Raw genomic sequence first — 13,957 nt, 5'->3', positions numbered from 1 at the left:
AGAGAGCAACGCTGGTACGCTCACTGTTACAGAGAGACAAAGAGTTGGAATCTGCAGCGTGTTGCAAACCTCAAAGGTTTGTTGATCTTGTTGCGGTGCTGCCTGGAAATCAGATCCTCTGTCTCACGGGTGTGGAGAGGTCAGGAATTTTGTTTTTAAGTCAAAGCCAGTGCCAATGGCTTTCAACCTTATGGCACATTTAACGGTTGTTTCCATGAAATACACCACACACAGGGGAAAAAAAAAAAAAATGCTGAACCTCAATAACTCAAACCACTTCCTTACACTCGTCCCTGCTTTCAACCACAGCGGCTGGTCCCCCTCAGCAGACCTAAGGGATATGAATAATCAGCCTGGGCTCTGTCTGAAAGCAAACAAGACTGGCAACGCACAAGATGACTGAAACAGTGCTTTCCCTGTCCAAGGGTATTTTGAGTTACAGTGGAATATGGGATTAGAGGAACCGGAACTGATTTAACATGCAGAGTAAGCCAGTTGGTGAAGTAAATGGAAGTTTTTATTCTTCTCCCATAGTTAGACTGAGAGGGGGGGGGGGATCCCTGACAGTTGTGGCTGCTGTAATGTCATCTAACCTAATGTTTATTGTTAAATTTTTTTTTTATTAAAATGTATCTGTCCAGTGAAATCAACTAAAACAAGTACACAGCAACACACAGTCAAATGTAGATGTTTTTGTCTTCACAGAGTTCTCCAGCAAGTTGTTGCAATTGTCAGCAATCAAAGGAACAATATATGAAAGAGGAATGATGGTGACGGTGTGTGTGTGTGTGTGTGTGTGTGTGTGTGTGTGTGTGTGTGTGTGTGTGTGTGCCACACGATAATGACGGGGAAGAACTTGCCTGTGCTGGATGGGAATGCGTTATATTTTTGTCTTAAGTGTATAATGACAGGGTTCGAGCAAATGTACCCTCCCATTTAAATGTTTTTCTGTCTGCTGCTGATAAACACCTATGCTCATAGATGAGTAACGCAGGCTCCTTTCTTGACTCAGCAGTGATAACGCAGTTGTGCAATGGTGGATCAGCGAAAGTGCTGGATTCTTTGAAACATTTCCTATAGTCGTCGAGTGAAAGAGGAAAGTTCAATTTGAGTCTGTTCTACAGAAATGTGACATTGACTGTTCTATGAAATACTTTCTCATGAAAACATGTTTTAAATCGTGCATAAATCCCAGGTTCATACGACCTTACTGATGCCAAGAAGGGCAATTCACTTGCAACGCCTACCAGCCCATACAGACACACAACTTACTGACGAGTTACATGTGTCATATTAAAAAAACAACATCTTTACTCTATTGGTTTGTTCTTATATGAAGCACGTTGTAATGCCCAGAAACCTGTGACTCGGCTGAAAAGATCAGTTTTGTTTTAGAATAGTTTTGCGTTACAACATCCACATACAGCCCATACATATCTGGAAATCATTGAACAACATTTTGAAATGCAGTGTGGACAGTTTTTGTCCTTTCCAGACAAACTCTTAAAAAAGGCTTGGTGTGTAAACACATAATGGTTAATATTAACCGCTTAAAGACACATGGAAGGGAAGTGTACAGTGAGGGACATTGAGCTCCAACTTTTTAACTGCTCTACCTTTCCTTTAGATACATGTATCGTTCAAATCGTACAATTGCTGCTTGTGTTTATCCAGTTTTATAAATCACTGCACCTTAGGAAATATGTATTCCTATAGTGTGAGCTGAAGAAGATTGTTCAGTTATGGTAATGCATGATAAGGAACGTAAAGGCTAACATAATACAAACACTGTGCAACCTCATTAGGCACAACGCAAATGTTTTCATTTTCGGAAACCCCCCCCCCCCCAAACAAACAGAAAATTAAAACATTTGCGATGTGCCTAATGAGCTAATGCTAATCATAGCCTCGTTAGCTTACGTTTGGAAACAGGTTCACCAAGATAGCTGCAAAATAGTAGCATGCCAATGCTAAATAAATATGTGCTTGCATATTTGGTGAATGGACACCGACTTCGTCGTTTCAGTAAAACACCATGTTTTGCAGTGAACCGTGTGAAAATGTCTCACCCACAGTGGGGACAGCGTCTTCACTACCACCTCCCCACTCCAGACAGCGCAGCTGCTGCTGATGAGCCGCTGCCTCCCTGGTGTAGCTTGATAAATCAGCGAAAGTGCAGCGTGATAAATCAGTTAAAATTTAAATTACTCCCAAAAACTTGAAAAGGACACACACCATCGGGCCATGCTCAACCCATATCCAAAATCTTAGGGCGTTCTGACGTACAGTCAGCGAGATATGCCTGTCACAGACAGACACACAGACGCAACTTGCTTTATAGATAGATTTGATATTAGGGAGAGGTTCCCCCTTGTTTCAAATATCTCAAATATATGTGCTTTGCTCTGCTAAATAAATAAGCCAATAAACCGGTGTGCTAAACGCAAATAAATGAATAATTTCAATGGCTGACTGATAAAGAAAAACTGCATTAAATAGTGTCAGTCGCACAAAAAGAGGTTAAACAATCAACACAATGTTTGCATCGAATTTGAGTTGAAGGGAAAACGCTCCCAGATTCAGATGTTTGAAACTGTCATAACGTCAACACGAATGACGTGTTAATGTGTGAGGCAAAGGAAAAAAAAAAAGATGCTTTACTGAAACTCTTGACACTGTATCATACTTTCATGACCATGTTAAGATTTCCGCATAAAAGTAATGGTGGGAATAAATACTTTTCATATCATGTGTTGCAAGATTTTGACCTGATGTCTTTTTCCGGGCAGGCGTTTAGTCGATAAGCAGACCTTGTACGAGTCAGCAAACATTAAATAAATCAAACATTGCATGCATTTCTGTGCATTCGTTTTTGTCAAACGCAGAGAATCTTTAATGAGTCGCATACCAAGTCGATTGAATATTCACTGAGACACTTTGTGGTTTAATGCATTTGAAGACTCTATACGTGCCCACACTGTAGTAAAACCGTCTTAAACACTGTACATTTAACGTGTCATCGGGGAAACGTAACACATGTTTAGTGTTTGACGATAGGAGGCCTTGACAAAAATAAGATAAGAGGGCAAAAACACCTGAAACTGTGATGTTGAAGGCACAATAATCTGCTGGCCCAACAGACAGAAGCCATGAAGCTTCTCCTTCTTATGACACTTTTCGCAGGGGCAGGTATTGTATAGAAATCATATAAAGGCTCAAAAACTAACAGTTTGACAGATTTGTTCGAGGTGTTTATTCAGTGATGACACTGGTTTTCTCTGTTTTTGTCTCTTCTTCACTTTCGACGTGAATAGCTGCCTTGGAATTGGAGGATGTGAAAATTGTTGGTGGGTATGAGTGCCGGAAAAACTCTGTGCCACATCAAGTGTCTCTCTTCACTGGGTACAACTTCTGTGGGGGGACCCTTCTGTCTGACGAGTGGGTGCTGTCTGCTGCACACTGCAGAACCAAGTAAGAAACACGGTCACCTCTGAACCTAAAGACAGCAGCTAATTAACAATGACGGTCACCGACACTTACATTGTGCTTATACTGTCTTATTCATTACTGCAGGACTGGAGTTACATGATTTAGGACAATGTCTTTTTGACTTTTCTTATATTTGGTTTATATTTTTTACCTGTGTTGTTTTAAATGTTTCTCTGAAGCTTAGATTTGACTGCTGTGGATAAAAAAAATGACCCGAAAAGCTCCTTACATCTTCCTACTACTTTTCAAACATTGAATGCAATAAATAAATAAATACATACATAAATGAATAAACTAATCCCCTGCGGGAAAGAGAAGCAAGGAGACTGACATTCTTTCTTGCCTCAGGTCAAACGTCGAAGTTCGTCTTGGGGAGCACGACATCTGGGAACCCGAGGGGACTGAACAGCACATCATGTCTGCCAAGTTTATCCGCCACCCCAGCTACAACCCCCGCACACAGGATAGCGATATCATGCTCATCAAACTCAGTCGACCTGCGACTCTGAACAGCTTTGTGCGTCCTGCCACGCTTCCTTCAAAGTGTGCCAGTGATGGGACAATGTGCCAGATCTCTGGATGGGGGAGTCTTCGTCCCAGTGATGAGGGCTGTGAGTCAAACACTGGATCTTAGTGGTTTTTTTTTTTTTTTTTTAACTTAACCCCGTCTGGGAACACTGACGCTGTATATATTTTCCAGCAAGGTTCCCTGATAAGCTGCAGTGTCTGGATGCTCCTCTCCTGAGTGATGACACCTGTTTTAATGCATATCCTTTCCAAATCACTGAAAACATGATCTGTGCTGGATATCTGGAGGGAGGGAAGGACTCCTGTCAGGTAATGTAGAGGTCAAGCTGCAGCCGTCAACAAAATGTAATGTAAACATTTATATATAAATACATAAAACTGCAACAAAAAAAAGTAAATAAAAATTAATAAAACTGCTATACTGAGAAACAGAGAGAACGGTGTAGAGCTAACAGGTTTAATCAGCATTGTGTGAATTAGTTTGGCAATGAGTGCAAGTAACATTTGTTTGTATTTAAAAGTTACAAATCACAAGTTTAATTCTTTTATATATAATCTCGTTTTACATTCTTCCCCTTAAATGAATGAACTCCTTACGATCCTTTTTAATCTGGACTCAAAGACACCATGTGGTGTTTTATTTATTCCCAAAACGTAGAGTTAATCGATTGTTTACTTCCATTTATTTGCCTGCAGTGTCATTTTATTGGTTTTCAGTTGAATCTTTCAGAAGGAATAATGCAAGAGGGGATTTACCAAAGACTAAATGTTTTGAAATGTTTGTGTTTTTTGGTGTCATTGAGGGTAACCTCATCCTTTTTTATCCTCAGGGTGACTCTGGGGGTCCCATGGTGTGTGGTGGAGAACTCCAGGGAGTTGTGTCTTGGGGACATGGTTGTGCTTTGAAAAAGAAGCCTGGAGTCTACACAAAGGTTTGCAACTACACATCCTGGATCAAGTCAACAATGGCATCTGGCTGAGCAGTAAAGACATGAAAAACCCCACACATGTCAATGTCAGTAAAGTCAACAATGAGTTGCCCTGTGTGTGTGTGTACGGTGTGGTTTCTTCAGACCTGTGTGTCCTTAGAATGTGTTTATTAATGCGTCTGCACATCTTCCTCTTCATATCAAACATGTGAGTTTCCCTGCCTTAAAGCCAGCATAAATCAAGTCGAGAGCATAACACACCGTTTCACATATTTGGCTCGACAGACACTGAATCACAATGACTCTACAATGAATGGGCAAACACGTTTCTAGATCAAGGACGCCTCTGAAGAACACAGACCAGTTGAGGAGCAAATCTGATATTTACAGTCAGCCAACAATAAATCACCAAGACCCAAAAATGCAGCTACGCTGCTCTCTGTGGGTTGAAACTGTAAAGCATGTTGCACACTCTGGCCACACTCCATAATCAGCGAGTATGGAGAGCACTGCGGCTATGTGGTATTTAACTACTTAACGATCCAGTAAATTTATTTTGTCTAGTTCAATTTACACAAGATGGACTTTAACAATGTCAATGTATTGTAGGTGGATGAATGTGAATGATGAATGAATTTTGCAACCATAAGTATACTGTATGTCCTGAATCCTGTCCAGGGGCAATGCTCAGGAACATCTGTGTGAAAGGGCACAAACTGCTGATAAAACAGCAGGTGCACACATACGCAAACACTCAATCACAAAAACCCCAAAATGATTTAAGTGGATTTTGGTTGCCTGGGTGTGGCAGAGAGAGGAGAACTGAGTCACCAGGCATTTGCTTGACCACCAAATAAAGACTGGGGCCTAACAAGGTTTTCCAAGTACTCATGGCTGACGGAACAAAAATATCTTATTGCTCTGAAAAAAAACCTGCTGTGGACAGTGATACAATATTGCTCATCTTCTGCATTGTCCTTTACGTTACAGGGCAACTGCAATGATCAAACATCAAATTAAGCCATGACCAAGTGGCAACTGGTTGTAATGTCACCAAGAACAATCTGAACTCCCATTTTGAAGAAAAATTCAAGATTTGCAATCTGGCCAGTGTCATGTTGAGATTTTGCCACTGAAAATGCATCTGTGTCACCTGCAGCCAGGCTGCTATTGAACAGTACCAGCGGTCAGTCAAACTGGTGCACACACTGCTGCACAATTGATATTATGTGCAATTTAACATCAAATCGACAGCCATGCCACGTCCCTTTAAAATTATTTGCACGTGAGTCACATTTATAAATTGTGAAACAGACCTGAGCTTCAACCAGCACAAGGAGGAAAACTAAAGGCATAAAACAGGACCAGGGGTGAATAAACGGTGCCAAAACAGCAGCCACATCCAGGGTGTGGTGACCAGTGATGAGCTGCACCGTCACCAGAGCCTCTGACAAAACATATAATCAAATCACTTAACTGGAAATTAAATTATTAATAATTCTAAATTGAGTGATTAATATTAATTTCACTTAACTTTCCAAGGATGCGGGCATTTAAAGTTATGGTTCAACAACCACTCTGCAGCAGAGAGTGCACGGCAACAATCAACAGGGGAGCTCAGTGATAAGAATACGCCACCTACCTTCCGGAGACGAGACTGCACCCAGGAGAACCACACAGCCCAACTCTGGACCATTGATCAGCCACGCTACAACAGGTGGAGACCACGTTCCCAATGCGCATTTTGCGCATGGAAAGGAGGAGAAAAACAGGCATGGTGCATTATCTGCGCAACGTAAACAAGTGCATAATGGATGCTGCAAACACATGAACAGACCAAACGACACACCGCTGATAGACCACACCTGTATAAGTGCGCACGATACCGCCCAGCAATCAGTGAGATCAATCAGCTGGAGCAGTGACGCACAACAGCAAGGAGGGAGGGGACCTCCCACCACATAAAACTTAATATTAAAATAATGCTATAGTCAATCAAAATTATTAAACAAAAACAAAATTATCTATCTATCTATCTATCTATCTATCTATCTATCTATCTATCTATCTATCTATCTATCTATCTATCTATCTATCTATCTATCTATCTATCTATCTATCTATCTATCTATCTATCTATCTATCTATCTATCTATCTATCTATCTATCTATCTATCTGTCTGTCTGTCTATCTATCTATCTATCTATCTATCTATCTATCTATCTATCTATCTATCTATCTATCTATCTATCTATCTATCTATCTATCTATCTATCTATCTATCTATCTATCTAGAATAAAGGTGATTTAAATGTTTTTGAACAAGATGGGCTGCTGCGAGTGTCTCGCACACACAACCATGACTTGGGTTTACGGAGAATGGCCTGAAAAAGAGAAAACATCCTGTGAGTGGCAGTCCTGTGGGCAAAGAATGCTCTGTTGATGTTAGAGGTTAGAGAGGAACGGCAAGACTGGTTTAAAATGAAACACTGGCAACTCAAGGTTAACCACTTGTTCCAACAAAAACACATCAGAAGACCCTTGAAATGAAATGCCCAGCAGATCAAACCTTGAAGCAGATAAGCTACAGCAGACGGCCACTCTGGCTGCCACTTTATTAGCTGTCCTGTGCACCTATTAAAGCGCTTTTGCTGAGTGAATATAGCCTGCTGTTATGACTCTCATTAAGCAGCACATGAACAGGAAGTTGCACCTACTACATTGCCCAAATGTTAGGCAATAAAGATGCAGTTAGAAATGAAAAGGACATGTACTTTCTGTTTTGGTAGAAACTGTGGCCACATAACAGAATGTATTAGATTTGTCAAAGGTCATAGTATGTGTGACACCAAGATCATCCACATCACAGTGTATCCAAGTAAACTCACGGAGAAACACGTATAGTTTCCAGTGAATGATGACAGTTCCTCGTCCCCTAAACCCTGGCTCAGCCTCTGACCATGACATCAGCTTCCTCGTGGCTTCTATTTGGATCTGACGTGAAGCGTGTTGATGGCTCAGGCCAGCTTCTGTAGGAAAGGGTGTGGACCGTCATGATTTAGCCGTACAGGATTAATGGTTCAGTGAAAATCGTTGGCAGAGTTGGGCATAAGGCAACTTTAGGATGTCATGAATGGTGTATATATGATGTACCTCACAGACACAGACACACACACGCACGCACGCACGCACGCACGCACGCACGCACGCACGCACGTACACAGTGTTGTTTCCATGACTTCAGAGGATATTACATTGAGTTACAGTCATTTCCTGGAGACTGAATTTAACCTTAACCACAGTGCCCTAACCCTAACCTTAAATACTGGCCTCATCTTAACCATAAAACACATCTTTGTTTACAATTTACGTTGTGTACATCATGGGGACAAAAAGTGAGCGCCCATAATGTGACTGTGGAAACAGGTTTAGGTCCCCACAACATGAGTTATACCTGTAACACACAAACCTAACCCTAGCCCTAATACCAGGTCTTGACTCTAAAACAGCCCTTTAAAGATGTGAGGACCACCCTCAATGTCTTCACTTTGTCAAAATGTCCTCACTCTGTGTGGTTTGAACAATTTTTGCTCCTCAAAAATCACACCCACACTTCCTGTTCCCCTTTTGTCCCCTTTATTTTTTTTCATTGTTTTAGGGTGCAGTTTCAGATAGGATCCACCAGAGGTCGACGTCCAACTTGCGTAAAAGCTTGAATGCAGGTTCTGGGATTTCTTCTCTTTTTTTCCCCCCTCTCTGAAAGTTAGAGTCAGTGTGATTGAATACCTTGACATCACTCACGTTCACACAGTTTCTGCCAAAACAGAGAGTATAATTTCCTTCTAATAATTACTGGCTGAACTGCATTTTTATATTGCCTTTAAAATTCAGTCAAATGGGGTTAGAGAATAGAGATTTAATAAAAAAATTATATGAAAGAAAGAAAGAAAGAAAGAAAATGTAATTTGATGAGAGATTGAATTGAATTATAGGGGATAACCTCCCTCCCCATTGTTCTCTGTGTCAACATCAAACTTTTTCCATTTCTTTAGAAATATTGTGTAGGGGTTGTATTTCCATGGTAAAGGAGAAAACAAAGCAGCCTGAAGCCTCGCGCAAACGAATGTCCTCAGTAAATAGGACCACCGCCTTTCTCCTGACGCACGGCTGAGTCAGCGGGGGCGCGCGTAAAAATGGTGCTGGTGGTGGCTGGACTTAAAAAGAGCGCACATGGCTCCAGTTCCTCTGCAGGAACACCGGGTGGATGTCTCGCACATTTAATGCCAGGAGAATTGACAACAGGTACGTTTATTTATTTATTTTTCTTTTTTAATTTGTTATATGAATAATTTACCACAAAATACCACACATATTCTATTATAACATAATAATCTATAATGACTTATTTAACTTTTGGATTATGGTACTGATCTTTACAAGATTGAAAAGAGAAGATAATGGAAATAAATAAATTAAAGGAAATATAATTACATATGAATGTATTTATGAAGTAACGTTTTATTTATGGGTTTTATGAATTTGCTATAGATGATCATTCTGGTTGGGATGTGTACACTCAGCTTGTTGCTGTACCTGCAGATTTGTACTTTTTCAATATATATTTTTATTTTTTGTACACTTTGGTATTTTATAATAAACAAGTATGGTTGTGTTTTCAATACAGCAAAATGACTTCTCATGCTGTTATTTTGTGTCATGTGTTGGTGTTTCTAGTGGTCAGTGACACCTTTTATTTAATGAATATTCTTTATTTTGAATATAAATAGAGTGAATATTAAAGTGTTCATTAGTCATACAGTTGTGTTACTTTCTAATTGATGTAGCTTGTGAACGTGTATTACAATAATCCGCATAAAACAGCTATTTCCATTTAATACAGTGTCAGACATTTTAATAATGACGTGAATCAGTGAGAAACCAGCCTTCACGCATATACAAGCCTACTATGATGCAAATATGTGTTGTTATTTGTCCCTTAGGTAAAGAAACACTATGGAGCTGAAACCTTTACTGAAGAAGCTGGGCTCAATAACCCGTGCCATCCTCACTTTCCTCTTTGCTCTGCTGGTCCTGGGTGCGATGGTTTGGGCCTATGTCGCCGGTTTCCAAATAGCGACGTCCATGTATGGAATCATCTCCTTTGGCTTTTATGGACTCCTTCTCTCTCTCCATGTGCTGGTCCAGAGCTTCTTTGCCTTCCTGGAACGGCGGCGAATGAACGCTCGCAAAAAACCCTGCACCTATACCAAAACCATTGGCTTCACTATATCAGCTTACCAGGAGGATCCTGCCTACCTCAGAGAATGCCTCAACTCCATCAGGGCACTCAAGTATCCTCCTGAGCTGCTGAACATCATCATGGTGATAGATGGGAACTCGGACGACGACCTGTATATGATGGAGATGTTCAGAGAGGTGTTTATAGACCAGGATCCTGGTTGTTATGTGTGGAAGAACAACTACCACTCATGGAGTCCCATGATGCAGGCCCAGCCGGATGAGGAAAATGGCACAGCAACTGGTCCAGACGGGGATGCTGATCATGTCATTGAAGAGGATCCACAGCGGAAAGAGGTCGAGCATTTAATCCAGAGCAAGAGGTGTGTGTGCATCATGCAGAAGTGGGGCGGCAAGCGCGAAGTGATGTACACGGCGCTTAAAGCACTCGGCTCATCAGTCGACTATATACAGGTATTTATTCCTATTTTGTCACATATATCATCAAAGTATTCATTTAGCTAGAATCACCTGATGAAAGGAAACGTGTTGCTCTGTGTTAATGACGTGAATCTCTCTGTCCTCCCTGAGGTGTGTGACTCAGACACTAAGCTGGACTCTATGGCCACAGTGGAGCTGTGTAAGGTGCTGGAGAGTAATCCAAAGTATGGAGCTGTGGGCGGAGATGTGATGATCCTCAACATGGAAGAGTCCTACATCAGCTTCATGAGCAGTTTGAGGTACTGGATGGCGTTCAACATCGAGAGGTCCTGCCAGTCCTTCTTCAACTGTGTGTCCTGCATCAGTGGACCTCTGGGTAAGACCTTAAAATCTTTGCTGTGATCGAGTGGCAGCAGTAGTCATGGCCTTTTTAATGCTAACTCAACTTTTGGTATCTTGATTTGCTCCATGAAGGTCTGTACAGGAACGATATCCTCCAGCAGTTTCTAGAGTCTTGGTACAATCAGAAGTTTCTGGGAACTCACTGCACATTTGGTGACGACAGACATCTCACAAACCGAATGTTGAGTATGGGCTACGCCACGAAGTAAGAACCCTCTTGACATTACTGTCATATGTAGAGATGTTTTACATAAGCCTCAGATTATAATATGACATGCAAAAGCATTCATAGATCTTTCTTTTCCATTTTCTTTAGATACACAGCTCGCTCAAAATGCTACACTGAAACACCTGCTCAGTTTCTGCGCTGGCTCAACCAGCAGACGCGCTGGACCAAGTCCTACTTCCGAGAGTGGCTCTACAACGCAATGTGGTGGCACAAGCACCACCTGTGGATGACCTACGAGTCCATCGTCTCAGGTATTTTCCCCTTCTTCGTCACCGCCACCATCATCAACCTGTTTTGGACCGGCACGCTGTGGGACATCCTCTGGGTCCTGTGCTGCATCCAGTTAATCGGGCTGGTGAAGGCGTCGTACGCCTGCATTCTGCGCGGAAACGCGGTCATGGTGTTCATGTCGCTCTACTCGGCTCTGTACATGACGAGCCTGCTGCCTGCCAAGTATTTCGCGATCATCACCATGAACAAAAGCAGTTGGGGGACATCGGGCCGGCGTAAGATGGTGGGGAACTATATCCCTCTTCTTCCTCTGTCGGTGTGGGCAGCCATTTTGTTAGGAGGACTTGGCTACACAATCTACAGGGAGAGTCAGCAGGACTGGTTAACCCCAGCCAGAATTATGGAAACGAGGTTTATCGTCTTTGGTTTGATGGCCTATATCAGCTACTGGCTGCTCATGGTGTTTCTCTACTGGGCATGGTTCCGCAAGTTATGTAGGAAACGCGCTGGTCAATACTCACTGAGTGTGTAGGTCTAAAGAAGAATAAGGAGATTTATTTCAACTGTATCATTCATCTTATTTTGTTTTGGTGGTGATGATGATGGCGCTTCATGTGGCTACACTTAAAGGTGCATTATGTATTTAAATCTAAAGCAACTGGCCATAAAATCCTCCTAATATGTCACAGAGAATAATGTTCATAACAAACTGAACTCACCAACAACAACAGCACAGCCAAAATATTTGCATAAAAAAAATCTTTTACAGACTGCAAATCATGTTTATGTTTTGAAATCATGTTGGCGCCACCTACCATCTACCTACCGTCTACCAATCATTGCAGTCAGTAGAGTCTCAGCTGCCGAGCAACCACGGGTTGCCAGTTAGGTCAGAAAACGAAACCTAAAAGACCTCGGTATTTTGAATTTGAATGTAGTAACCGTTTGTGGCCACATTCTTACATATGGCACCTTTAAAGCTATACTTACCTTTCTTGCATGTCTCACAGCACAAACTATGCGCGATACATTAGCAGCCTGGACACAGATTGCGAAGGTTCTCCGCCCTGCTCTGACTGTAAGGCTGGGACTGCGGAGGTTTACTGTGTTTTGGGAGGTGATCCCGACAACACACGCTGCTTGTTGAGCTCAGTTACTGCACGTGAGAGTCTCCAAACACCACGAAAAGTCGTCAGATTTAGCGACAACGTTGGCAACACTGCTCTGTCCGAGATGCGCGCGACTCTCAAGCTGTGACGGCGATCGGCGAGGTGCGCGACAGATGACAGACAGTTAGCTCTGCAAATTATTTTATTCGGTCCGAATTTATTTATTGGGCATACTTTATCATAACAATATGATAAATAAATAATGATGAGTTTCAAAACCTGGTGGGTTTATCTCACGTTTTAGAGTGCCATACGCTTATTAGGAGCAATTTAAGATTACAAAAAAAAAAGTGTAAAAATGCAAGAAAGGTAAGTATAGCTTTAACCAACAAAAATAGATCCAATAATAATATAGGCTATACTATACATCACAAAATGATCTCAATGTGCGCACAGTGAGGTTAAAAACAAGCGACATATGACAATAAAAGCACAATGGAGTTTAAAAATGACGATAAATACTGATGTTTTTGATGAGCAGCAATGAGTCACTTAACGCAAGAGGAAATGTTTGTGGAAAAAAAAAGAAGATGTTGTTGTTGCACATTTAAATGAAACCATACTGAAGGTCCTTCTTGTTCTCAGGTTTCTTTTTCGCCATATGTTGATGGAAAAGAGATTTCCTCCCAACAGATATTTATTTATAAAAATATGAAGATGGTGAATATTTGTGGACTGAAGGGTGTGGACAAGGACTGTGGGGGGGTTTGTGTATTTAAGAAAAGAATCATGTGGTACATATTATGTGTGTGTGTGTGTGTGTTGATGATCACAGTAACAACATAAAGTCACTATGTTACTTCAGCACTGTTGTTGTTACTGCACTGGATCCCTGGCAGCACGTTTCTGCAGTGCTGCAGATTTACTTGAAAAAATGCAAATTGCAGTTCTAATATATTTACAGTATTGTGCTGGACAACGGGGCTAAAAACCAAAGCGGAATAAAAGAATGGATGAAATGATTACAGGTATTATAATATAATAGTATTTTGTTGCTGTATATAATCTCTTGATCTGTGAAGTACAATGCACTTTTGTTTCTGTCTGTGTTTTCTGAACAACGCATTATGTTGTGATTGCTGGAGATAGTTTGAAAATGTGAACAAACTAATGGATTTTTGAAACTTTGTAAGTAGATGAAAAAATAAACATGTTTTTTTCTAACGTGCACAGTTCTGTTTTCTTTGTAACAAAACCCCAATATTTACCAAGAAATATCAGTTATATAATGCAACATCAAGGTGATGGTCTGATTGTAATAAGGCATCATGCACTGACAGTATACAGGTGTATAACAACA

At 41.2% G+C, this 13,957-nt stretch overlaps 2 protein-coding genes across 2 annotated transcripts; both read left to right on the top strand.

Annotated features, from left to right (window-relative positions):
- Nucleotides 1–2,060: 2,060 nt before the first annotated feature.
- Nucleotides 2,061–4,997, top strand: LOC310933933 (trypsin-3-like; the record flags this gene model as incomplete). Its single annotated transcript, XM_083897503.1, has 5 exons — nt 2,061–2,151; nt 3,315–3,471; nt 3,838–4,100; nt 4,190–4,326; nt 4,848–4,997. 5 exons carry the CDS (start codon nt 2,061–2,063, stop codon nt 4,995–4,997), a joined length of 798 nt encoding a protein of 265 aa, XP_083753629.1.
- Nucleotides 4,998–9,960: 4,963 nt separating this feature from the next.
- has1 (hyaluronan synthase 1) lies at nt 9,961–12,020 on the top strand (the record flags this gene model as incomplete). The annotated part of the gene is made up of 4 exons (XM_083898767.1): nt 9,961–10,659; nt 10,777–11,002; nt 11,101–11,233; nt 11,345–12,020. 4 exons carry the CDS (start codon nt 9,961–9,963, stop codon nt 12,018–12,020), a joined length of 1,734 nt encoding a protein of 577 aa, XP_083754893.1.
- Between the last annotated feature and the right edge of the window lie 1,937 nt (nt 12,021–13,957).

Source organism: Microchirus variegatus (assembly GCF_963457635.1).
Source record: "Microchirus variegatus genome assembly, chromosome: 1".
NCBI classification, from domain to species: Eukaryota; Metazoa; Chordata; class Actinopteri; order Pleuronectiformes; family Soleidae; genus Microchirus; species Microchirus variegatus.
Note: the sequence above shows the minus strand (reverse complement) of the source record. Positions and strands in the feature narration are given on the sequence as shown.